The sequence below is a fragment of the Hemicordylus capensis genome, chromosome 1 (genome assembly GCF_027244095.1).
Source record: "Hemicordylus capensis ecotype Gifberg chromosome 1, rHemCap1.1.pri, whole genome shotgun sequence".
Classification (NCBI taxonomy): Eukaryota; Metazoa; Chordata; class Lepidosauria; order Squamata; family Cordylidae; genus Hemicordylus; species Hemicordylus capensis.
In genome coordinates this window covers 294,407,680-294,435,529 of record NC_069657.1, presented here as the reverse complement: position 1 = coordinate 294,435,529, position 27,850 = coordinate 294,407,680, and the positions used below count along the sequence as shown (strand labels likewise).

At 43.2% G+C, this 27,850-nt stretch overlaps 1 protein-coding gene across 1 annotated transcript in view; it reads right to left on the bottom strand.

The window, feature by feature from the left end:
- AGPAT5 (1-acylglycerol-3-phosphate O-acyltransferase 5) overlaps positions 1-27,747 on the bottom strand; it is a 45,319-nt gene extending 17,572 nt beyond the window's left edge. Inside the window, exons 1-5 of the mRNA XM_053286328.1 lie at positions 27,001-27,747; positions 16,391-16,460; positions 14,995-15,110; positions 6,184-6,270; positions 1,732-1,822 (exon numbers count right to left, since the gene is read on the bottom strand). Coding sequence (XP_053142303.1) covers positions 1,732-1,822; positions 6,184-6,270; positions 14,995-15,110; positions 16,391-16,460; positions 27,001-27,219 — 583 coding nt within the window. The 5' untranslated portion in view covers positions 27,220-27,747. The remainder of the gene's footprint in view (positions 1-1,731; positions 1,823-6,183; positions 6,271-14,994; positions 15,111-16,390; positions 16,461-27,000) is intronic.
- Positions 27,748-27,850: the final 103 nt, after the last annotated feature.

Sequence of the window (27,850 nt, the reverse complement as noted above, 5' to 3'; positions counted from 1 at the left end):
TTGAGATTAGCTACTCCTGTTACTCAACTTGCTTAAGAGCCATTTGTCAAAAAGCCATTTGAGGCTTATACAAAGGTGCTCTTCATCAAGTAAGGCAAACACAGATATTTGGTTAATCCTAACCATTCAAGCAATGTTTATTGTTTGAATAGAATAGAAGAATATGCAATTATTTTGAAGCATAACACTGTGTTAAAATTTTTAGTGTTTTTTACAATTACAATTACATCCATTTTAAAATTACATCCAACAGTGGCAGTGTGTTGTATTTTCAAAATGTTATGCCAGTACCTGTATGCTGAATACAGTGTTAACAGTAATTGTTTCATGATTAAGCATTCAGGTCAACACATGCTTATAATGCTCCAGCTTTCTACAAAATATCACATACAGAATCCGAAACACTCAAAGTTGTTAGGATAGTGAATGATTGAGTCAAAGAACAATATATCACAAAAAACCATCAAAATGAGTCCCCTGTGCCCTTTAAAATGTATGATTAATAAAAGGAGTGCTGCTTCTGAAGGCATTAAAAACTGTTCAAAGTACTTTCTTTCATTTAGCAGCCCGTTAAGTGCTGACTGCGCTGAGTATCGGGCTCTTATTGTTTTAGAGACTAACAGCATAATCATAGACACGTTTACTTAAATGCAAGTTCCACACTGTGTTTATCAGGATTTACTCCCAGGTTAGTGTGGACAGGATCCCAATTTTTGCAATGTCACAAAAGAAATACTTATGACAAATTATATGTACAGCTATGTCTCAACATTATATTAAAGCATGTACAAATGCTAGTTTGAGTGCTTAATTCTGGGGTAACAATGAGCCATTACAAGTTTAAACAAGTTATAGTGGATAAAGAGTACTGTAATTCTGCACAACTTGTAGGTGGTGCAATAATTCCTAATGCCATCAACCCTGATCTTAAAGAACAACAAAAGAAGCTAGTTTCATGTTTAGCTAAAAGGAAACCAACTTGAACCAATTTTGTGATATACAGAAGGGATTTTAACTTGTGAACCACCGATTTGAACCAAATTTAGAACAGTTGTAGTGACACATAGGGCCACCTTAATGGCATAGCTTGTGATGATGTCATCTACCCCAATTAAAGATGGCAGATGTGTGAAGATGGTAATTGTCAATTAAGATTATAGTGAAAGGAAAGTAGGCAGATTACCAGAACTTCTTGTTTCCTTTTAAGGTCACAAAACAGACTAGGGCCATAAGTCTGTCACACTTGCACTTACCCTAATTTTATGATAATAATACTCAGCCCATGGTGTATATAATACATGGAGATACTCCTGCCCTCTCCTTTCCCCAAACCACTAGTTTCAAATCAGCTTTGAATGACTGGACAATCATTCCAGTCAGTGATCTGCCTGCCACCCCATCTCAATGTAGGTGGCAATGTCAATGTCACTACTGTGTATTGTAGTGCAAGCTGTTCCTAACTGTTTTAACTCTTTTTCTAAGAAAATTGTCCTTTGCATCCTGCCAAAGCAAGTTAGAGAATTTGTCCTAACTAGCAGTAGCTCTCCTTGTCCAGGCAACTCAGGAGCAAAGAGAAACAAGACCGGTGGAAACAATGAAAACAATGATTTCCTTCCATTTAAAAAGTAGCACTGTGTGCAATACATGGTGCCAAATTACAACTGGAAAATTATGGATATTTCATGTTGCTTCCCCATACCCTTTCCCAAATTTATTTGAAGTTCGTCTTACCTTCCTTAACAGCATATGATTGACTATCTGCAATGACTTTTAGTAGTTCTGGATTGTAACGTGTTCCCTCTGGAAAAATCACAAGATACATCTGTGGGATTAAAAAAATATATGTGCATACATCTTTCTGTTCTTTCAAATTAAGCATTTTAATGTGCTCTTTACACACAATACAGTCCCCTATCCAACTAAAAATGAAAAACTTGAGGTAGTGGGGGAAGAACACCACACAAGTAAGATTGTACAAAGATACACCACTTACTGTTCAATTGCAGAAATGAGCAATACAGAACTGATACTGAGCGAATCAGAAGTTATTTTTCCAAAGAAAAGGAGGAAAGAAACCAGCACATGCAACTGAACCAGTTACAAAACTATGGTTCTCAAGGAAAATGAAGCAGCTAAGGTGGGAGGAAGTGCCGTTAATTCAGTTTTAATGAAATATGCCTTTAAAAAAAAAAACATCCAAAGACTCCTTGCTAATTTCAACTACGGTAAATACACTGAGACTATGAAAAGATAAATAATATAAGCTAAGAAATACAATACGCCTTTGCTACTGGAACAACACATGAAGCAGCAAGTAACACAATGCAATGAGCTTTGTGTGACATGGTGCATAGTTGCAAGTGAGGAAATAATGCACTGCTTGTCTTTCAACTGGATGTGGAAAGACGAGTTTGTGAGATTTGGCTTCTGACCCTAAGATACAAAACATTGATACAATTTAGCAATGCTGGGCAGAGGTGCTCTAACCCCTGGACTTCTGGTAGGGGTGTGCCCCAAACTGGAAAACCTGGTTCGGCTTGAATCAAACTCGAGCCGAGCCGGGCCCAGTTTAGTGCACACTAGAGCCAGGCCTGGTTTGAGTTTGAACCAGAATGGGCCTGGAGATCCCGCCCCCCTTTTTTCTTTTTTAATGGTAGCTTATCACCATCAAGGGCTTTGGTGGCCTTGAGGAGTGCTGCAGTGGCCATGAGATGGGGTGGGGATTGTTTCGGCCCTGTGTACTCACATGTTAGCCATTTTTGGGGCCACGGTTCATGCGCACTGGCCATCTGCATGACTCGGTTCATGCAGATGGCCAGTGTGCATGCACAGCAGCCCCAAAAAATGGCCACAGGGCTGAAACAGGCCATAATGGCCCTGGGGGAGGGTGAGCCGCTGGAGACACCCTGTAGCCACTGCAACACACACCCCCCGAGGCCACCAAACCCCTTGATGGTGCTAAGCCACCATTAAAAAAACCCACAATTTTACCGCTCCCCACCCCCTTAAACCAGGCCCGAACCAGCTCGGCTGGTTCAGTTCCAGCCAGCTTGCACATCCCTAACTTCTGAGCCAGCTTGCACATCCCCAGTCCAGGGACTCTACACCCCCCGGGGGTCCTCAAATCCTCTTTAGTCTGTCCTGGGTGGTGTGATTGCCATGCCGTGCTGCCGGCCAGGCATGACTGTGATCTGCACCGGGTGGCAGTGTGTGACCTCTGCTTTAGAGAGGGAGGAAGGAGTGGGGAAAGAAATAATATGGGGAATATGTTAAATTGTGTGTTGGGAGTGTTTCTGCTAGTGCATATTTGCATAAATATAGCTCTTTTATATTCTTATGTTCTTGTGAGTTCAGTTGTTGTTTGTGCCCTCAAGAGCCCATGTGTTAAACAGTGTGTGTGTGTGTTGATACATAACTTGAAGGGGCTGGGGGGCTCCAATGGTCTTTAGGTCCAGGCTCCAAAATTATCTAGATACACCTCTGATGCTGGGAGAGCACTGAACAAGACTGTTCCAGATACATGAATTGGAAGATTGAGCCTCCTCAGTACAAGTAGTATCATGTTACTGCAGTTGATAGTCTCATTTTTCTCCCAGCCAGATAATGCAGGAGATCACTGTATGCCTATATCAGTTCTCTCACAGAAGTAATTTGCAGAAGAGTACAGTGCTCAGCGGCAGTGCTGCAATACAGCAAATTCAGCTCATTCATCTTCTCACAAGCAGTGAATTGTTTTGACAAGAATATATGAAAATTAAAGTTCCACTGAAAAATGAAACCACCACCACAAATATAGAGATGGGGTGGGGGGAAGCACATACTTAGTCTTTGTTTTGCGAACGTACCCACTTTTACACTATATGAGTAAAGATTTTGTTACATGCTCAGAAATTATGAAGTGAAATACATGACAGAACTGAACTATTAAGAATTGGCCTGTATTGTACAGCAAGCTTTTCAGCATGCCTGTGGGTGAGTGGTGTTCCTCAGGTGATTTAGACTTCTAATAGATTTTTAGATTTAAAGGCTTATAGCTAGACTAGCACCCCAACAATGCTGAGCTTCAGATTGAGCTGTTACATGAGCAAGGGAAAGAGAGATTTTCAGCGCTCTCCCTTTCTTCAGAAGCCCACTGTGGATCATGGAAGCGTGTCCCTGCGAGTCACATGTAAGGATGTGCACGGAACCATGGAGGCATGGTCCAGCACTGTGGGGCATGGTCCGGCATGGTCTGTGGGGCATGGTCCGGCACTGTGGGGCACCCCCCAAGGGTGTGTGGGGGGGTAGTACTCACCCCTCCCGCCGCTTTTCCCCCTCCGGCGCACGACTTTCTAGCAAAGATTTGGGGGCGGCAGCGTTCCTCCCTGCCCCCGTCATTGCCCATCAAAAGCGAAAGTTGAGAGCACGCATGTGTCCGTTGCGGCACACATGCCCATCGCTACCATCGCGTGTGCCACACGTCACACACTGCGTGCGCATGCAACATGTGAGTGTGCAGTGGTGGCGGCACGCACGCACGCACCACAATGGGCACATGCGTGCCCTCAACTTCCGCTTTTGATGGGCAACGACGGGGGCAGGGAGGAATGCTGCCGCCCCCAAATCTTTGCTAGAAAGTCGTGCGTCAGAAGGGGAAAAGCGGCGGGAGGGGTGAGTACTACCCACCGCCCTTAAAGCTACATGACCCCCCCCCAAAAACTGGCCCCAATCCGGAGGCCTCTGCAATGGCCCCAGACCGGTCCGGTGCACATTCCTAGTCACATGAGCATGTATTTAAAGCTATCACCAAGTGCTATCCCCAATGTGTTATCTGTCAATAATCAGAGCCATCCATTTAACTTCTAGTTATTCCTATATAGTGACTGACATAGTTCATAATATCAATTTGGGGATATCATGGCATCTGCACTCCATATATGTCTGGGCTCCATATAGGGGTGTAAGTGTATATCAGATATCATCCCTACTCCCATTTGACACCCCAAGCTTAGATGGGGTGGAACTTCAGACCACAGTTTCTTTTCAGGTGGAAAATTTCTTGCGGCTAAGACAACTTAAGGCTTTTTAAAAGTGAAACCATCCACCTAGTTATTTCTCATCTTGACTTTAACCCCTCTTACTTCATTTTGGCCAAACTCTAATAGCAGTGATAAAGCATGAAGTTCTTAGCAAATGGTTAAAAATGACTGCTTGAGTCAATAGGAGATGGTTGACTTTTCCTTCTTGGATCATCCTTTCATGCCTCATGGGATACTACTCGGTAGGCTCTGACCTTTGGGGATGGGTCCCCTCCCCCAGGGGAGTCTCCCGTGAAAGGGGGAATGAAAAGCCCACATGAATGTGTGAACACTACATGCAACACTTTGGATCCTAGCCTGTGTTTACCACAAGATTTAGTTTGACAGGAGAACGCAAATGCCTCTCATTAAGGCTGAAGTTCAGAGTTCAAGAAATGACATCCTGTTTCAATCAACGCACAGGTTAGTTCATAGACAATTCCAAACCATGGTGTGGCACTACAGGAACAGGTTCTGTGACCATGTGCTCCCCACACCTCCTGTTTCACTTACTTTCTTGGTTTGCAGTCAGAGGTGCTCTTACCTCTGTACTTTGGGGGATGAAGTCCAGGGCCTCCACAGCCCCTGGGCCCCCCAAATCCTCTTTAGTCTGTCCTGGGTGGTGTGGTCGCTTGATGGAGCATGATTTGCCTGGGGGGGTGGGGTGTCCAAAGGCCTTTAGGTCCAGACTCCTAAATTATCTAGGTGCACCTCTGTTTGCAAACCAGCAAACTAGATGACTGATTGCGAGTCAACTGAATCCAGACAAGTAGGAAGTAATGGTTGCTTAAGATCCTTAGAATCCAGATTATACTTCATGAGAACAATGTTACCCCTATACAGTAACCATATTAAGGCATCTATTACCCCTATACAGTAATCATATGGAGGCATCCCCTCTTACTGGAAAAATGAAGTGTTAATCAAGCATCCCATTCTAACCACTCTACTGTTCGGCAGAATAATGGGGAAAGATGAGTGCCAACAGATTAGTGGAAGTATTTTTGCCATCTTCATATCATTCTATTTGTTTCCTCTACTCTTAGAGGAGCTCTCTGCAAAGGCAGTAAAGACAATTATTTAAAAGGCACACACATACACCCAGAATTGGGAAACATAATCTTACTGGAGTCTCAGCTTTAGACTGAGTTTGTAGCTTGCTCCTCATTTTCTTTTCATTAAATTTGGCACGTTTCACGTAGATTCCGCCATGCTAGCACATAAAGAAAAGATATATAATTATATACCTCATAATCCATGAAATCCATAATCATAGAAGTAAAATTAGAAATACCCAAGCTTTAAAAAGAAATAAAAGATGGCAAAACTTGTTTTTTGAAACACGTATAACTGTTTCAAACTTGCTTCAACAGCAGCAAGAGCAATATTATAACTTAAATTAAAATTGCTAAATTAAGCTATAGAATGGATATTGAATAAAGAGTGGGACTTGTTGATGTATCCAGTGCAGAGACAATGTCAGAGAAAAGCAATCAGAAAGAAGATAAAGTGACTGGGAGCTGTTAGATAAGGAAGGCAGCTGTGTTCAGTTTTTGGAAGTAGGCTGGTTATACTGGGATTTCTCCAAAAACATAAGCATGCTTTAATTGCCATGGCTTCTGTTTCTGAAAAGATTACCTATATTGGTGTAAAATTGTATTCTGCAATAGCTGATTCCATATGAGACTCACCAAATATCTAAAGAAATTTATCCTGTTTCCAGGATTAACTGAAATAGACTATTTAAATTTAATTTTAAAGGATTGTAAAGAGGAGAATTTATTTGATGTTGCTAAATTTTGTTATATTTGTGGTGTTATTCGGAATGAAGTTGTTAATTCTAAATGATTTTATTCTTGTAATTCTGACCATTGGCTGTAATAATAAAGACTGTGACTATTTAAAGAAAAGTTTTCAAAGCATGGGAATTTGGGAGGGGCAGAATTTAAGGCAAATACAGTACTAGTATAATCTAGATCAGGGATTCTCAAACTTGGGTCCTCAGGTGTTATTGGACTTCAACTCCCATAATCCCCAGCCTCAGTGGCCTTTGGTTGGGGATTATGGGAGTTGAAGTCCAATAACACCTGAGGACCCAAGTTTGAGAATCACTGATCTAGATATATTTTGCATGTATAGATAGACGGAGGGTGCAACAAATTTTAGTAAGAAAAGTCCCAAAATGTATATAAGGAAAGACAGAAGACTTTTATCCAACAAGCAACTTATGTATAGATACACAGCACATTTCAAAAACTTGTGAAATTGAACCAATTGGCTCTAGGTATATCACAGATAAGGACAATTAAAAGAACAAAACTGAAAAACCACATTATCTTCAGGGATCAGAGGGTGGAAGAAAGGCTTCACCCTTGTAGAACAAGTTTGACTTGCAGCCCAGCACAGGCAGAGAAAAGGGATGTTAGCTTCTTTCCCATCCCCCCAAAAGCTCTGTTTGCCACCAGAAATATGTCTCTGAAGGTCTGCAGTCCTCAGGGACATATTTCTGGCAGTGAACAGGGCATTCAAGGGGAGGGGAGATTAGCTAAAATCCCTTCCCCCTCTGCCCATGCTAGCCTGCAGAACAAGGCTTACACACACAGCTAGGCTCCTGCTGTTCTGCGAGAGTGGAGTCCTTCTTCCACCCTCGTAGTACTAAGGAAGGTGTGGGCCAAAACAGGACAGAAGGGTTCTGCATAATAAGTTATATTATAGCAGCAACATCAATGAGAGCATTTCTGACACAATGTTCCAACACCTGAAGCTCCATTATTTGTTTGTCATATTTATATACCACCTGATATGTGCATCTCTAGGCTAGCTATTGAATCACTTTTCCAAGTACAAAGAGGAGAAGCCAAAATAAAACTGGTGACAATAAACTAGGTGGTTTAAAAGAAACAATTGTAACGAATTCGTTATGTATCTCTGCATAACAGCAAATAAAGAGTGCTCTATTGTACTATGTACTGCATAACAAAAATGTATTTTTGCCACATGGACTAAGCATGAGATGCAAGGCTGTGAAAGGCTCTCTTACTTTTCAACTGCTTTTTAAAAAACAAAAAAAAAAAACATTTTTTAAACATATAAATGAAACAAACACTTGGCATATTTCGTGGTCACTTTGTTGCTAGAAGGCCAATTGTTTCAATATAGCCTATAAATCTAACACCTTTCTATTTAATAAGCTTATACCAGTATAGACAAAGTCTCATTCTGTGAACTGCATAGAACTATAGTGAATAGAAACCAAGGCATTTCAACATCCCAAAAAGTAAGGTCAATGAACACTGTTTTAGCTGGCTTCCATAATCCTTACCTGCTGAAAACTTGCTTCATTTCAGCAATCAAGATGACAAACGTAACACACAGTTTTTTGTTTTTTTTAAAAAATATTATAGTGGGTTTTAATCCAGTGAAAATATTTGTGGCTTCTACTATGTTTGGAAGTCTGGAACACTGAAGCAGTAATCCTTTCTTCATCTGACAGGGTTTTATTTTCAAAGTTGCATGTAAATTTTGCAGATGTCATGGAAGTATAACAGTAATGAACAATCTGCTATATTTGAACAATTATTTTAACTAGTGGGCCCGGGCACAGAGCATCTGTGCCTCTAGTGCGGCCGGGCCCACCACCGCCTGCGCTGCGGCCGGGCCCGCCGCCTTACCTCCACAGCCAGGCCCGAGAGTGCCGCCTCCGGGCCCGAGGGTGCCGCCGCGGCCGGGCCGGAGAGTGCCGCCGCCGCGGCCGGGCCCAAGGGTGCCGCCGCCGGGCCCGGCCAGGCCTGCCGCCTCGACTCCGCGGCCGGGCCCGCCTGGCTCCCCGGCCATGGCCGCCGCCGTTCTCCTGGGTGCACCAAGACCAATCAGGCGCCCCCGCAGCCCAGCCAATCAGCTGGGCTGCCGGGACGCATTTCTCCTGGGCACACCCAGGAGAAATATATATATAGATGCTTAAAATGTATATAGAGAGACACCTCGCTATCCGCGGATCCAACACCCGCAGTTTCACACATCTGCAGTTGGGTAATTGATGCCAAACCTTGGCATACATGGGTTAAGAAAGGGTTAATTTTGCATATCTGTGGTTTTGAGGTGGCTAGGAATGACCTCCAAGGTAGTTTCCGGTCACCATATTGGGAGTAGGGGCCATTTTGTGGCTCTTTTAAAAAACACATTTCCCCTCCATGATTTTTCATAGACAAATGACCAATTTGGGACTGGGGTGGCGGGCAGAATTCCTGGAAACCTCAAGACCCATGGAGCGCTTTCCCCCACAGCACCTTTCCCTGTGATTTCCTCTTTTTCCAGCCTCTAGGAACCTAACCCCACTCCCATTCCCATTGCCACAATGCCCCGCTACCTGCAGTTCCAATATCCACAGTTCCAGAGGAGAATGGAACCCCTGTAGATAACAGGGTTCACCTGTAGGATAACAGGGTTATCCCCGTGGAGAACAGGGGTCACCTTTAAAGAGGCACTGCATTTTGCTGAGAGAAAGCGACTCACATGGTCAGTTTGTCACTTAGCAAGTTTGTAACTTAGGTTAAATTTGAACTGGAGACTTCCTGGCTCACATTCTTATGGCTTGTGAAGAGGAAATGCTTCCAATTCCAAACCATGCTTGAGCGCATGAGATATGGGGTTGCATATTCCCACCACACAGCTTCTCCTCTCACATACAATTCCCTCTGCCACATTTTCCTATGCTTGAGCAAAGCCCTTAACCATAGCTAAACAGGAGCCTTCCTCTCAAATAGTGATCTGAAGTCATGATTAAGGGCTGAGGCTCTTAAGATTCTATGAACCTGTGCTTCCTAATAAGTCCCATTATTCTCAATGTAAAAAAAAAATGCTTAGGGTAAGGTTATATGTCCTTTAAAAGATAAATTTTCTATAATACTGAAGGGTCCTGTGATTATTTTTGAGGGCATTTGCTGCTGGTGTGTTACTGCAACTGGGAATATTCCATATTCCCAAATAATCCATATTACCAAAACTAGATTAAAAAACCTTCCCCTCTGACAATGAAAGGCATTATTGTTGTAAAAGACCCTATATAAAGAAAACACACGAGATTTTTGCTTCAACATGGACAAACGAAAGCCTTCCGCAGGTCTTGATAGCAAGTGTGTGTGTGTATGTATGTGTGGCTTAGGTGGTCCAAGGCAAATGGTGTGTGCCAAGCCTCTCCTATACAGCGCTTTCCCAATCGGAGGTAACAGAGTAGGAGCACTGTGGTGATCGGGCAGTGGGAATTCCATATGCAGATGGGAAAGAGGATCTTTTGATGGTTAAGGTCAGTTGGAATGCAGCTGTTACTGTGGGAATATTGTAGAGGAGAACAGAATCTATCAATCACTCAATAAAAGGATAGTGGGCAGGGGGTCTGTGAAGAGAGGGGTTGTGAGGGAGGAAAGAGCCTCTTCAGGAGAAGGAGGCTGACACTGTGTGAATTAGATGAGGAAACAAGATGAACAAGATTTATTAACTCAGGGAGGGAGAGGGGGAAGGAAAAAAAAAAGAAGGGAGAGGAAGAAAGACAGAGGAGAAGAGCGAGTGGAGAAGAGAGAAAAAGAAGGGAGGAGAAGGAAGGGTGAGGGATGGGCCTGGGCCTGACAGAGGCCTGAGGGGAATGAGTGGCCATGGCGGCAGCAAGGAAAAGTCTGGTCAACTGTCGCTGCTGCTTGGAGCTACAGAGGCCATCAGCGGAGGGAGGCAGGCGAGGGATGGACCTGAGCCTGTCAGTGTCCTGAGGGGAACGAGCAGCCATGGTGGTGGCGGCAGTGAGGAAGGGCCTGGTCAACTGCTGCTGCTACTCCTGTGGGGAGGAGCAGGAGCGGGGCTCAGGTGAAGAGGTCTCTGGGGTTGGGTGCTGTGGCTTGGCCAATCGGCACCGGCAACGCTGCAGCTGCAACCAAGAGGGGTGAGGGGATGGAATCAATGGGATGTAGAAGGTGCAAGAGTACAGCTCAGTTGAGGCTGGAGTGAACTCGGAGGTGAGGGGGCTGTGGCGGGTGTGAGAGGAGCAATCAAGTACTAGCACCCAGATGCTCTGTGAGGGTTAAGTTAGTACATTTAAATAGAATTCTAAAAAAATCAGATGCACGCAATTCTTTCCAGATACATTTCAAGCCATTATGTCTTAGGAACACACATGGTCCCAGCCTCCATCTACTGTCTGCATATGCAGGGCTTCCTTGGGAAGCAACATTAACATGTGTGTCAGAATACATTTCCAGGAATCTTTTCCAATTATCCTAATGATTTAAGGGCCTGTTTTGTAGACAAAAATGGATTTATTAGTATGTTTTCCTTAAGCTTGTGTCTGCTTTCTGCATGCTCAGAACATACATAACCCTCAACAGGATGTTTACCTGAATTGTGATGCATTCCATCACAATTTCATAATTCATTGTCACTGGAAAGTTTTAGCTGAGTGTGAGTGACGTCACTGACATAGCATCAACAGGAAGAAGAGGAAGCGTTTTATGTTTTTGCAGCATTTGTTGGTGCAGGATGAATAAAATATACCTGTCAACTGGCACCATAGATGTTGTGTATCCTTCATAATGTAACCATTCTTAAATATCTGTAGCTGCCATAATTCCCAAATTACCACATGTATCACTGGACTAAACACATCCACTACATCCTCCTGTTTGCTGCTCTCCAAACAGCATGAAAAAGATCCAAATGTTTAGTACACTGCATGGTTCTGCAGGAAAGCCTAGTTTTAATTCACGTCATCATCCATAGTAATGGATTGTTCAAGTGACTGTTATTCAGGAAGCAAAGTTCAGTAAAAATCTAGAAATGTGACCCTGAACACCCAAGGCAAAAACACAAAATCTCCAAATGCTAGTAAGTAGAATTATTATTGAGACTGCAGAAGTGAGAGGGAGAACAATCCGGCCTGTCACCTGGCAGATGGAGGGTTTCGGTGAAGCAAAGCAAGGAGATCAGCCTGGTCCCATGGTCAAAAGGACTAAGGGCTGTCGGGAGCTTGCTCCTCCCTCCCTTTCAGAAAAGAATTCCGATGTGATGGTCTGTTGTGCTATCATGGAGAGGTGAGGAGATGAGCAATTTTGCCCCAATCACCACCAAGACACTCAAACATGAACATGTATAGTAGGGGTGTGCACGGAACCACGGAGCTGCGGTCCGGCACTGGGGTGGGGGGTTCCTTTAAGGGCGGGGGAGGGTTTACTTACCCCTCCCACCACTTTCCCCCCTCCGTCGCCGTATTTTCTTTAGTAACTGGGGCGGCAGGATACGTCCCTGCCGCCCCTTCTCCCAGTACTTGGCTGCACAGTGCAAAAGGCTTTTAGAAGCCTTTTGTGCCTGCACGCAATTTCTTTAGTAATCAGTGCAGCGAAGCGTTAGAAGGGGCGGCAGAAAGGTATCCTGCTGCCCCGCTTACTGAAGAGAGTACCGGCATGCACGTAGCCTTTTTCACTAAGCCTTTTGCACTAAGCCAGGGAAGGTAAAGAAGGAAGCGGGGGAAGATGCATTCACTGCACCGATTACTAAAGAAATTGCATGCGGGCACAAAAGGCTTCTAAAAGCCTTTTGCACTGTGCAGCCAAGTGCTGGGAGAAGGGGTGGCAGGGAGGTATCCTGCCGCCCCAGTTACTAAAGAAAATATGGCGACGGAGGGAGGAAAGCAGCGGGAGGGGTAAGTAATCTCTCCCCCGCCCTTAAAGGAACCCCCCCACCCCAATCCGAACCGCCCATGTCTGGACTGGTCCGGAGGCTTTTAGAATGGCCTCCGGACCGTTCCGGGCACATCACTAATGTATAGCGGCAAGCTGCTCTTGGAATCAAGGAGACAGCTGTTTGAGATGTCCATGGTATGTTTATGAATATTCCAATTTTTTAAAATTGTAAAGTTTTACATATTATGCGAGCAACTATAAGTCTTTAGAACTGGACAGTGATAAACTGAATCAATGACTATAAATCATCACCCAGGTGGGGGAAACAGTATCAACATAATGCTTTCTTTCCATTGTCCTTCTGTTCCAAGAAAAATAACTACATGGGCTGACCACAATGCCTCATCTCTATGATCCAAGGAAGATAGGAGGAAAAGACAAGGAGATCTACTTTTCCTGATCTTACCCAGACCTACTTTTTCTATGCCAACCTCATCAGGAAATGGCATATTTTCCCTAAATGCCTGCCTGAAGACAGTAATGGGATGGATGAGGGATAACAAACTGAAGTTGAATCCAAATAAGACGGAGGTACTGACTGTGGAGGGGCCGGGACCCGAAAGATGGTTTAGATCTGCCTGTTCTGGATGGGGTTACAGTCTCCTTGAAAGATCAGGTACGTAGCTTGGGAGTGCTCCTGGACCCAAAGCACTCCTTGGTTTCTCAGGTTGAGGCAGTGGCCAGGAGCACTTTTTATCAGTTTCGTCTGATGCATCAGCTATGTCCATTTCTAGAGGTGAATGACCTTAAAACAGTGGTACATATGCTGGTAACCTCCAGGCTTGACTACTATAATGCACTCTACATGGGGCTGCCTTTGTGCGTAGTCCAGAAACTACAATTAGTACAGAATGTGGCAGCTAGATTGGTCTCTGGGACAACACGAAGGGACCACATAACACTGGTTTTAAAAGATCTGCACTGGCTGCCAATATGTTTTTGAGTGAAATACAAAGAGCTAGTTATTACCTATAAAGCCCTTAATGGCTTGGGTCCAGACTATTCGAGAAAACGCCTCCTTTGTCATAATTCCTGCCTCCTGTTACAATCTTCTGGAGAGGTCCGGTTACGGTTGCCACCAACTCGTTTGGTGGAGACGCAGGACTGCGCTCTCTCTGTGGCTACTCAGGGCTTTAGAATAGCTCCCTGCTGAAATAAGAGCATCTCCTTCTCTCTTTTCAGGAAGAACCTCAAGACACTCCTGTTTCCTCAAGCTTTTAATTAGAATTAATTTTAATAATTTTAAAAACTTGTTTTTAATTATTATTTTATTCTACCATTTTTATTGTTATGTATTTTAATTTTGTGACTTTTAAATATTTTAAATTTTGTACATCACCTAGAGATGTACATATCAGATGGTATAAAAATGTGATAGATCGATCATGGCAGTTCTCATCATATTATTTCCTAACACAGAGACTTATAGTATGTTCACACATTCCATTTTCTAGCATCAATTACACATATCCTCATGACTGAGTGCTGGCACATATAAACTAGCAGCTCTGGGGTTGCTTATTAATGTACATTTTTATTTATTTATTTATTTTTGATTTGATTTGATTTGATTTCTATACCACCCTTCCAAAAATGGCTCAGGGCAGTTTACACAGAGAAATAATGAATAAGATGGATGGATGGGTGGACATGGCAATTATGCAGATTGGTCAGTTCCTTCCAAACTGCTGCAACGTCCCTGACCACCAGTTTGCAATACAGCATGTAGAAAGTCACCAAACCACACAGCTCCATAAGAACCACCTCCATTGTGGATATATTTTGAGCCTCAAGGAAAGGCTGTTGAAAAATGCTTCCATGTGGGAAGTGTAATGTGTATTAGTTGGATCAGGCTGATCATATGGACAGATAAATTACCAATACCCAGTATATGGCTCCTGCATGGAGCATGACCAAAAATGTTTTTCAGTGGCTTCCACATTTGAATTGATCCTTAAGATGATAGATTCACACATTAGGGTTAATGTGACTGAAATCCATAAACAGTCCCTTAATCCTGATGTATGTAGATAAACCAGTGTGTGGATAATTAGAAATTCTGCTTCAAATGTGTCATCAATCATTAAGACAGACTATTTTACTTGGCATGAAGTCTGACTGAGATCAACAGGATTTACTCCCAAGTAAATATGTAAAAAAATAAGCAGTAGGAGATATTATTATTTCACACTACATCGGAACAGATTTAAGATTACCTGAGAAAAATACCACCCGTACAAAGGAAGCCATTTTAACCCATCTTTCAAAACATATCGAACATGTCCAAGAGCATTCTGCCTGATGGCCAACATGTCTGCTGTAATCCAGTCAACTGCAAAGTCAAAATACAAACATTAATATACATAAGCTAATATTGAAATGTCTTCCAAAACTAATCTTTCCACAACTCATATTTTCTCACTTGATTTCTTAATGAATAAGAAATCAAGTTGTGAACAGATTAGAACTGAACAGCAATGCAAGGGAAGCTCTTACCACAGTCACCCACCCACCAAATATTCTATGTTATTAAGTTAGTTTTATAACCCTGCTAAATAATTTTCAGTCTACTTCCAGCATATAACAGATCTATAGAAGAAATAACCTTGAAGGATCAGGCTGAGACACACCAACATGTTATATTATAATAAATAACACCACCACCAAGAAGAAACACAACTTCATGTTAAGGAATATGGTTTGGAAAACACTGAGTAAAAACATTTCTTTTCACCTTCAAAGCAATATAATCACTCTCTGGTAAATTTAAATGCAAATTGCTAACCCAAGTTATAGTGATTTGGATGTGCAAGACTGGTCCACAAGGAGAAGCAAGTCACAAATATGAAAGCTGGAGATACGTAAATATACTTTAGATTCCTATCCCAAAAGATCCCATAATGAATGCAAAGGCACTTAAAGTATGCATATGGTGATGCTTCTCACTGATGCTCACCCCTTATAACAGTCCTGCCTTGTAGGGCAGTCCATGGGGTGCATTTTGCAAAGAAGCAGCTTAAAAGCCACCCCCTTACTTCTCTGTATCAGGGTCCTAGTGCATATTTTAAATTCAGTGGCTGACATCCTGACTACCAAGCACATGTGTAAACAGGGACTGGAGGGACACAACTGGGGCTCTTGTGCATCTCTTCCAAGCCCTCTACATGTACACTATTGTGGAAGCGGATGAAACACCCCTCCTCTACTCACACTGGAAGAGAGAAAACACACTGCTGACCCTCCCTTGAAAGTCTAATCTTGACATCTGGTGGCGCAGTGGTAAAAACTGCTGGTGGCGCAGTGGTAAAAACTGCTGCCCTGTAACCAGAAGGTTACAAGTTCGATCCTGACCAGGGGTTCAAGGTTGACTCAGCCTTCCATCCTTCCGAGGTCGGTAAAATGAGTACCCAGAATGTTGGGGGGCAATATGCTAAATCATTGTAAACTGCTTAGAGAGCTCTGGCTATAGAGCGGTATATAAATGTAAGTGCTATTGCTAAGTGCTATTGCTATCTGGAGTATTTTAATCTGAATAATCACATGGAAGCCTTAAGTTTTCACATTCCTTTACTGAAAAAAAACCCCTTATAGCAAAGGAAGTAATATACAAACCTGTACTTTGATGATTTGATATGTACACCACATTCTCTTTAGTTTTTGGTAAATCACCATAGAGAATTATCTAGGAAAGGGGAAAAAGGCATTTTGTTAGTTTAAAGCAGCAAGTTTATGGACTTGTCCCTTAAATAAAATCAAACCCTTAAGAGAGAGAAGATTCAACAAATCCCACTTAACAAGAAGTCTAGCTAAATCTGTAACTAGGAATGCCATTCCCGTCTTGCATGTCAGCTCTGCATTTGATCCATTATCAACACTACGTGGCACTCCACTCAAGTTAGCATAACTCATGGGATGGAAAGTGGAAGTAGTGTATATTTTTTCTATGAAAGTACTCATGACATCAATTTTTTTAAAAAAGTTTACACTTAGTCTCTTGCAAAAGCATGACATGCCTATGAGAGTATCGCTACGGTAACACCTTGATATGCTCTTATACTCCTTTCTTCCCAGTGAAGTCAATCATACCTACTATTAGCACCTGAAGCCAGATTAAAAGGGGGCAAATATTGTTTTAAGTGCATCCAGTGATGTGAGACAGAACATTTTCCACTACCAAGTTTTCCTGTGAAAACACTATTGCATTATTCTGCAGAAGATTCTAAACATTTCGAATCTGTGGAAGATTATTTTTTGTTTTATTTTGATGCAGGTAAAAATAATGCCTAATATGAAAAAAGCTGTGGATGGCATCATTACAGTTAATCCACTGAAAGAAGACATACAGTTGGCAATGTAAACATTGTGGAAATACACATGTGAACGAGGATGAGACAGACATTTGGGAAGAATCATGACAACACTGTCCAAAATGTTAATTTGTTTGGAATCTAACATTTAAGCCACGTTAAGAGTGAAGCCACATTAAGTGTACTTCTTTAAAAAAAATTTCACTAAATATACAGGTCAAAACCACAAGCCAAATCAGATCGCAATCTATTTATGACATTTAGAAAATTTGCATACAGTACTCAGTTTTTCTAAGAAAAATGTCTTATGCAAATAAGGAAAAACCACATGGGAACTTTTCCCAAAAACATTTATGGAAATTTTTTAAAATTCAAATTTCCTGAAAACTGAATACATCGCTGAGTGTATTTTCATAACTATGCACCCTGTAAGTCAGAAATTAACATGTGGGAATAGTGGAGATATCCTGACAAATCTGAGGAATTCACCATGTATTAAAATAAGGATCTGACTTCCAACTTTTATGTCCCTTTGTGCACGTGAAAAACCTTTTCAACATTCTCCCTCTATCATTCTGCAGAACTACTTGCATATTTTTGCATAGAAAATATTATCCCAATCTTCAAAATAACATTTTTAACCTACTTCATACGAAGTTCATGAATGGTATATTGCTGCATAGGTAAAACTATTTCTTTCCATTTTAAAACTACCAATGGAAAGACACAGATTTTGAACACAAAAGAAAAAAGCTAGAAAAAAAATAAGCTTAACATGAATGAGGGGAAAAGGATGGAAGTACTTTCAGTACAAAACTGTACAGGATAACAGGATGCAGAAGCCTTTGACCTCTAGGTCACTGGTTTCATTCAGGCCTGTTTAAATGTGGGGATCATCTGACATCTGTTTGGTGGCTTTGATGAATGGGCTCAAACATCTGCCTACTCGCAAGGGTGCTGAAACCAACAGCTGATCCTAAATATAGTTGCTTAGTCACAAGTCTTACTGATTTCACTTGAGCTCACTTCTAAATTGGCATGTTTAAAGACCAAGGTACATCAAAACAGCTTTTATCATTCCCTGGAGTTGGGGGGAGGACAAAAATGATAGGGATGCTTTCATCAAGAAATAGAGGGGCACTGACAGTCCGTATCTTTTGTCTGTTTATTTATTATTTTATGTATTTGATTTATATACAGACCCTCCAAAAATGGCTCAGGGTGGTTCCAAAAAGGGCGCAGGGCAGTTGTTGCTGGGTAAGTGAGATTATGCCCCTAGATAGTACATCTCTTACTCTTGTAACTACATTGTTCAATGAAGTTGTACAACTATTGTGGGCACCTTTTAGAAAAGACCAATGACATTTAAAAAGACCAATGAGATTTTAAAAATGAAATCAGATTTTTAAAATTTAAATTGATTTTTTAAAAAACAAGTTGTTCTAGTAAGAACTAATGAGCCTACTTTCCTTTCACTGTCTCTACAACTAGACTATATTTGGTTCAAATCGAATTCCACAGGTTTAATTTCTTGCACCTCAAATGTCCATGTGTCCACCATCTTGGATCAAGGTGGATGACATTACAAACTACATCATTGAGATGTCCCTGTGTGTCACTCACTACAACTGTAGCAAATTTGGTTCAAATCAGACTGTCCACAAGTTAGTGCACTTGCTCCTCAAATGTTTATGTGTCCGCCATCTTGAATTGGGTTGGATGACATCATCACAATCTATGCCATTGAGGTCTCCCTATGTGTCCCTAAAGCTATAGCACATTTGATTCAAATTGGTTAAGTGGTTCACAAGTTAGCCCACTTGCAAAGTTTATGTTAACCCCCCTCCAAAGTTTATGTGCCCGCCATCTTGAATTGGGGTGGATGACATCATCACAAACTACATCACTGAGGTGTCCCTACAGCTGCTGCAATTTTGGTTCAAATTGGTTAGGCGGTTCACAAGTTAGTCCATCTGCGCCTCAAAAGTTTATGCGTCCGCCATCTTGAATTGGTGTGGATGACATCATCACACACTACACCATTAAAAGATAAAGTAAAGTGTCAAGTCGATTTCAACTCCTGGCGCCCACAGAGCCCTGTGGTTTCTTTGGTAGAATACAGGAGGAGTTTACCATTGCCTCCTCCCACACAGTATGATTTTATGCCTTTCAGCCTCTTTCTATATCTCTGCTGCCTGATATAGTAGCAGCAGAGATCTGAACTGGCAACCTTCTGCTTGTTAGTCAAGCATTTCTCTGCCATTTGGGCATCCCTATGTGCCCCTACAGCTGTAGCAAATTTGGTTCCAATCAGGCGATTCACAAGTTAGCCCACTTGCACCTCAAAAGTTCATGCATCCACCATCTTTGATCATGGTAGATGACATAGTCACAAACTATGCTGTTGAAGTATCCCTATTTGTCCCTACAACTGTACCCGATTTGGTTCATATTGGTCCAGGCATTGTGAAGTTGATAGAGGGGGACACACACACAGAAAGTTGGGTGACCTCATAAGCCTACTGGAAAGTAGGCTAACAATTCATAAAGAATCTAGGTCAAATATATTAACAGCAGTATATGGAGATGAGAGATAACAGGCCTGCAGTCCTATTTTGCAGGTGGTGTACATGCAGAACACACATACAGTCAAGCCCTTGCTTCCTCCATCAAAAGTGCAAAGACAAAATAAGGTTAATGAACAGAAGATTTTTGGGGGGATGGAGCAGATCTGAGCAAGGAGGAGAGGTCTGATATAAACGCAAAGGATGGGGAGGTGAATAGAAAGTGAAACCAAAAATGAACATAATATATTCATGTAGTCCTGAGCAAGATTTTTCTGCGTGTATCTTCTATAGTTGAAGGGAAACACCTATCATGGCAGCAGGCTGCTGCACATGGGATCCTTCTGTGGAGCGACTTAAAATCGTGATTTAAAGTAAATCAACCCTGTGTTGCACCAGTGCTTCATTTGTCAGAATGCCAGCCAATAATCCTTAATGCATTCCCATTAGCAGAATAGTACATAATCTATTCTGATTTGGATCAAAATATTTGTGCTTTCAATGAAAATGTAACTTATTAAAGGATTAGAGTCTCCACTCTAAACCATGACTGTAACTATGAACTGGATATTTTCTGGTGAGCTTGAAGCAAAATTAACTTCATAACTCAACCATTATGAGACAGTCTAGTATTAACACCTAATCTGAAATAAGATTTGAGATTTCCTAGTCATAGGAAGAATGTGATACAGCGTCATAACATGATCTGCAACCAGTGAAATTCCAGTTGTACCAGTAAACAGCACAAAGAACCATGCCCAAATATTAAACATCTGAGGGTAAAGTTTATAGATAACATAAGCAGACACTGATGTCAAAAGAGGTGGACTTGTATGTGTATGTTTGAACAATGCAAAACTAAGTCCCCATTCATGCTGCCAAAATCTTCCTACACATGAAAGTTTCAGACAAGCCCAATACTTCAAATGGAAGGATTATTTCAACATAATGCAGGTTTCATCTAAAAATTGGTGCTAGTGAAAACTGGCACAATGATTGCTTCATAGCAATTCCTCCCCACAGTTCAAAGCTCAGGGTCACTATCCCTCCTCCTCTCCACTGTCACACCACTATTACTACCTGCCCTCTTTTCCTCTCCCAGCCCGCCTCCTACTTCAGCTTAACCATGTAGGCAAACAGGCCACTGCTCCTTCTTGTATGGAGCAGTATTGCAAGAAGCAGCCAGATACTGTGAGTGACAGCTGCTGCTCAGCGCAGGCAAGGAGGGCTCTGTGTTGGAGAAGAATGCAGCAGGCAGGCTGTATTGATTGCTGCAGTTTTGAAGCAGGAGGAGAACATGCCGGCTAAGAGGGAGCAAGGAGGTCGAGCACGGGAACACCTTGGATTGCTGCTTCTGGATGGAGAGGAAAAATGTTCTGGCCTGCACATTCCTTCTCCACGCAGAAACGACCTCTGTGCCTTTTTCCTTTCTACCTCTGTCTTCAAGGGGGTGCTCAGGCATTCACCATTGTTCTGTTTTCAAGTGGGGAACAAAATGTGGAACATCTGCCTTGAAGATTGTGATATTCAGCTTACACAATTTTGATAGCTGCTCCAGCTTTGTGCACTCTGTGACCCACTGGTGTAAGCTGAACCCACTGGTGTCAGCAATGCACTTTTCTTGTTTCCGCCCTAGAAGGGCAGATAGGTAATGTACTGTGTGATGTCGGAACAACAACAGCAGTGACCATGCTGTTAGGCATTAGAGTGTCCCCCAGAGGAAGAGGTGGAAGGAAAATGGGGGAGGGAGAGATTCTTACTCAAGATATATATATATTTTAACAGGGTTTCTCATGTTAAACTATAACAAACAACAATACTCATAACTAATAGTACTATAACAAACAATAATACTTTTGAGGAAGCTGAGACAGAGAGATGTGAATGCTTTCTCCTTAAACAGAAGATGCATTTCTTGCACCTTTCCTATATTGTATATTTTTTAGCTTTTTAAGGGGGCATGGTTAAGTAATGCACTTTCAAATTGATGCACCAAGATGATCAGGGGCCTAGAGCACCTTCCTTTTGAGACATCTGGGGCTTTTTAGTTTAGAAAAAAAAAAGACGCCTGAGAGGAGACATGATAGAGGCCTATAAAATCATGCATGGTGTGGAGAAAATTGATAGAGAGAAATCTTTCTTCTTCTTGCATAACACTAGAACCAGGGGTCATCCCATGAAACACTGCCAAGAAATTTAGGGCCAACAAAAGGATGTCATACATCACATAATTCTCTGCCACAAGATGTGGTGACAGTTAACAGCCTGGATGGCTTTAAGAGGGGATCATGGCTGCTCAACTTTGGCCCTCCTGCAGATGTTGGCCTACGATTCTCATAATCCCTGGCTACTGACTGCTGTGCTTGGGGATTATGGAAATTGTAGTCCAAAATGCAACCTAAACATATACTGAGAGACGATGGATTGGAAGAAAATGAGCGTGGCTTTAAAGTTGGAGGAAGAAACATCAATAACCTGCGCTGCTGATGACACCACTCTGATAGCTGAGAATGTGGATGATCTGCAAGCTCTAGTAATGAAAGTCAAGGAGTACAGTGAAAAAAATGGGGACAACAACTAAACGTAAAGAAGACTAAACTAATGACAATGGGTACAGCAAACAGCCTCAGAATTGATAATGAAGTGGTGGATAGCTTCTGCCTTTTAAGATCGACCATCAACAGTAAAGGATCCAGCAGTCAAGAAACATGCCATAGATTAGCACTTGGTAGGGTTGCAATGAAGGCCTTGGAAAGGATATTTAGATGCCGTGACATGTCAATATCTACAAAGATTAGAATCACTTGGACAACTCTTTCTCCTGTGACACTCTATGGATGCAAAAGCTGGACTTTGAAGAAGCAAGTATTGACGCTTTTGAACTTTGGTGCTGGAGAAAACTTTTAAGGATACCATGGACAGGCAGGAAAACAAACAAATGGATCATAGAAGAAATCAACCCAGAATTTTCACCCGAGGCACAAATGATCAGGCTCAAACTATCATACTTCGGACACATTATGCGAAAACCCAGCTCCCCTGAGATAAATTCATGGAGGACAGGTTTTATCAATGGCTACTAGTCTGAGGTCTATAGGAATGTAGGATGACCTGACAAATGTAGGATGTCAGGTAGAATGTAGGATATCCTTCAGCCTCAGGCAAGAGGCTTCTAAATACCAGTTGCAAGGGAGCAACAGCAGGAGAGAGGGCATGCCCTCACCTCTTGCCTGTGGGCTTCTCAGAGGCATATGCATGCCACTGTGTGAAACAGGATGCTGGACTAGATAGGTCTTGGGCCTGATTCACCAGGGCTGCTCTTAAAATATATGAATTCATAGAATTTATTTTTTAAAGTACAGTGATATCTGTATGCTGCCCTCCTTTCACATAAGTGTGCTGTCACTAGTTCTCCTTCCTAGGATATTCAGGAGGTAGAAATAGTATTTGTTGTAGGCATCCCTGTTTCTGTTCTATGTATGTTAGCTGTAAAGAGAAGCACATTTACCTTCTCCATGTCACAGGTCCATCACCAAATCCAGTAATTTTGTCAAGAGTCCATTTTCTCACCGCTAAATTTTTAGGTTGGCTCCTAGAGCCAAATAAAATGTATCAAGGCCTATCATACTGCGCTAACAAATGGCCAAGCAGAGTAAGTTAACTACTGGCCCATTTGACATTCTCCAAGTGTGCCCATTTACTTGCAACACAACTCCATTGAACACTGAGATAACAGAATGTAAGTTGGAACACATATTTGGGATACAATTCAAGTTGAATACCAGCTCAAACCTCATATCTGTTTTCAAGCATGGAGGAAAGATGTGGGGACATGACACAAAGCAATACAATAGTTTCTTTGAAGAATGAGACATAAAAAAACAAAAAAAACTGGTGATGAACCCCACTCTGTTTTCAAGGGGACAACGAAATGTGGAATATCTGCCTGAATGACAGAGATATTCAGGTTACACAAATTTTGACTTGGCTTACTAGACAGGCATTATTTGCTTTGGGCATGAGTTCTCTCTTGAAATGTCTTCAGCCTCAATGAGCATTTTCCAGCTAAACACTAGTGATCCCATATCCCACAGAAGACCTAAGAAAATGTACAGGCCAAGTTAAATCAGAACCTTTGGGGAACAAAGAAATTGTGCAATGACTATGAAGGAGAGGAATGGTATATGATGCACATAATTCCAGACTAGATTCAAACACTATTATTGTTACTCTACATCCACATTTCAAGAGATTTTTTTATGGGTACTGCCAGTCTGGAGTATATTGATTTCATCTGACCCCTTCTCAACAGTATATGATCCAAGCAAAATGAAGCTATCCACTGAGAAATATTCCCTTAAACTGAACTATAAGCTTTCATTTTACAGAAAAAAAATGTCTATTCCATTTACCTGCTTTACAAGTTAAGATGATACCTCTTCCATTTCTCAAAACTCATACTGGACTCACGTGGAATGTGGCAAGTCAAATGACACATCTTTCACATGTAATAACATTCCATGTCCTTCAAAGTTCATCAAAATTCCCTTGATGATAGGAATACCAGAATATAAATTTAGCTCTGTGATGCATGTCTGTTGAAGTCTAACAGTTCAGTTCAGTGCATGCTTACTCAGGACATCCCACTGAGTTCAAGGCAAGACTTGAGTTGCTTCATGAGTTCCCCAAAGAGTTCCTTGGAGTGTACCAGTTTATACTGCAGGTGGGGAATTTTATGATCAAGTGCTGGGGGGGGGGGCACAAAAGAAACAAACCAAACACACAGCATGTCTGGCAGAAACCTCAACTAGAATCCATTCCCTTCAATGTATTTATTTTCTATGTGCAATGGTGGGGCAGAACGACAATTAAAAGAAATGGGGGTGGGGCAGCAAGACAATTCCCCACTTGAAACTAGTAACATACTAGTAATTCCCCAACCATGAAACTAGTAATATACACATTTTATCAAAATAATTCATGTAGTATTCAGTAAAAGTCAGAACACCATATGACAAAGGCACACATTTTCTACATCATACATGTTCTTCTAGTGATTTGTTGTTTTTTGTTTTATAGAATTTTCTTGAAACCTTGTTTACCCTGAGTTTTATTCTACTTGGTATAATATTCCATTATTTTAACCATGTCTCGTAAACAAGTCCAGCTAAACTTTGTCAGGTCATCCTACATTCCATGGGAATCGATCTATTAGCTCACCTGACCAATAACTGTTGGTGTGAAACTGCTTTCCGTTCAAGGTGGTTTGTGGTTTCTTTTAAATACACACAAACCTGAGAAGTAGGCTGAAAGAAAATGATTTGTCCAAAGTGAGCACTGAACTTTATGTATCACCAGGGATTTGAATCTGGGACTCCAATATCCAGCACATAGACTTAAATTTTAGCCATGTCACCACACTCATTTTCTGAGTCTGTAGTGCCTTCTTGGGACAGGACTTCTTCTCTGCTTCCTTCAGAGGAAGTTGTCATTGGTGCCACTTGCCTACCAAAATGGGCAAGGAAGGAGCACTTAGTAGCACTTACATTTATATACCGCTCTATAGCCGGAGCTCTCTAAGCGGTTTACAATGATTTTAGCATATTGCCCCCAACTTCTGGGTACTCATTTTACTGACCTCGGAAGGATGGAAGGCTGAGTCAACCTTGAGCCCCTGGTCAGGATCGAACTTGTAACCTTCTGGTTACAGGGCGGCAGTTTTACCACTGCGCCACCAGGGGCTCTTATCTAGCAGTTGCAAGAAGAAGCCACCTCTCCCCACTCACCTGCCTCCTTCCTTAGAACAGTGGTGAGAACAGGCCCAGCCCTGCTGCCCAGGGAATAAGCAGGTAAGCAGAAGTGGCTGTTTCCTGTCGCCCAGGGAATAAGCTGCCCAGGGAATAAGCAGGTAAGCAGAAGTGGCTGCTTCCTGTCACCCAGAGAGAAAGTACACAGGTGAGCAACTGAGGACAAGTGGTGGCAACTGCTGCCTTTCTGAAGAGGCATGGAAATTGCTGCTGTTGTCACTGCTTGCCTCCTCTTGACTGGTTGATCGCCTTACCTCTTTCTCTGGGCAGGTGAGCAGAGATGGCTGCTCCTTGCCACTGTTACTGCGGGATACCCAAGAAGGTAAGCCAAAGCTGGACTCAGGCATCAGAGAGCCACGGAACCCAGACTGGGATATTCTAAGGAAAACTTTAATAAAATATTTATTTGTCCCAAGCAGCCCTATTTCTGTTCCAAGTATGTTACCTGCAAAGAAGGCCATTTTTTGCCTTCCCTCTCCACAATGTCTATCACCAAGTTCAGTAATATGTCAAGTGTCCATTATCTGGTTCTTATGTCCAAAGAAAATGTGTCAAGGCCTGAGGTGAGCAAGAGACCGACAATGGCAAAGAGCAGCGGCTGCCTTCCCTTGACAGTCTGCCTGAGTGGGGCATTGGGGGTGGGGGCTGGAACTCCTTTTTACTCTTCCAATATCCAACAGGAAAAGCAAAAAGGTAGAGGCACCAATGACTGCACTTACTCACTCATGCTTTCCTTCTGGGCAGTAAAGCAGGTGGAACATTTTCTTTAGGCAGCTGAACAGCTTCCTGCCATGCTACCCAGGAGGCATGAGCATCACCCCTTCTCATTTCTCCTTGCTTGCTAGTCTCTCTGGATGGTACAGTGGTTGGGATTGGGTCCAGCAGACCCAATGCTCACTGTTGCACCACCAGAGAGAGCAAGAGAGAGAGCGTGCACACGCTCAAGTGTGCATGTGAGTGAATGGAGACAGTAACTGTTTCTTTCATCATCACTTCTCACCTGCATTTTTTCAGTGAGCAGCAGTCAGTTCTCCACCCAGAAAGAGGGGGCAAGTGATTGGAGGTGGTGGCAACAATGAAGACTCCTTGCAGAAGAGGAGTCACTTACCCATGCTCTCTCTTGCTGGTGTATTGGTTAAGACTGGGTAGAGCAGGCCCAACCTAACCACTGTGCGACCCAGAAGGCGAGGGCTGGCGAGTGATCGAGTGGAGGTAGTGGCTGCAAGGAGTCTTGTGGACTCAACCACCCAGAGTGAACTTCAGCAAGTGGAGCTTGAAATGGCTATATGGAGTCACCTCTGCTTGCTTTCTTCCTCGGAGCAGTGCTGTAGCAATGCCCAGAGAGGACTCTACCAGTTTGAGCAGCAAGGGTGTAGAAGTCACCAGTAATAGCCGTGCAAGGCGTGCTGCACTGCCTGCACTCGCTCACAGAGACTCTCCCTGCTGGGCAGCCACTGTGGGAGGGAGTAAAGAGGAGAGTGGGTGAAAAGCCTATTAAAAGCGTGTGGCCGAGGGCCCCACAGAACCTGGAACCAGCCCCTGACCTGTACGCCGGTGTAGTTCTCGAAGAAGAAGAGCACCATGCTCTGGTAGATGGTGTATAGTCGGTCATCCACCTCGTGGTAGAAGCGGGCGGGCAGCAGGGCGGAGAGCAGGCGCCAGGCTCCCCAGGCCAACAAGAAGGTGGGGGCGGTGCCCATCATCACAGCGGCGGGCAGCACGTAGCGCATGGAGTAGGTGTGCAGCACCAGCGAGAGCAACATCTTCTTGGCCGTCTCTTGGATGCCTCGTGCTCCCCTCACCAGGAACCCCGCAGCAGCCACATGCAGAAGCCGCCTCGCGTTCCCTTCCCTACGCGCTGGAGGAGCTGCCGCCGAGGAGAAGGCGGAGGCAGAAGAAGAAGAAGGGGATGGCTTCAGCTCTTAGCCGCATGGCCCGCGGGCGACCGAGGCAGGAAGCAGCAGCATGGGAGGGCGCGCGGAGAGTCGAGGGGGAAGCGGGGCTGGGCGGGGCTTGTTCCAGGCAGGCAAGCTGGGTGGCGGCGGCTGCTGCTGCTGCTGCACGCCCTCATAAAACGCCGGCGCCACCCTTACCAACCACCATATTGCCCGGGCAATGGGGAGGAGGGTGGCGGAAAGAAAACGGCGCTTGCGGCAAGGCAGCTCCGCCTCGCTCGCTGGCAGCTGCCGGGGAGACTTCCGGGGGTTGGGCGAGGCGGCTCCAGCCTCCGCCCGGCCAAGCAAGCCCTTCGCCCTCCCCGTAAGCTTCAGCTCCCTGCCTCTCTTTCTCTCCTCCTCCTACGGGGAAGGCTTCTCGCTGGAAAGGCGCGAAATACCGACCCGGCTCTGGGAAAGGAGGGCGGCTGGGCCGCGGCTAAGCAGGCCGCCGCTCCCT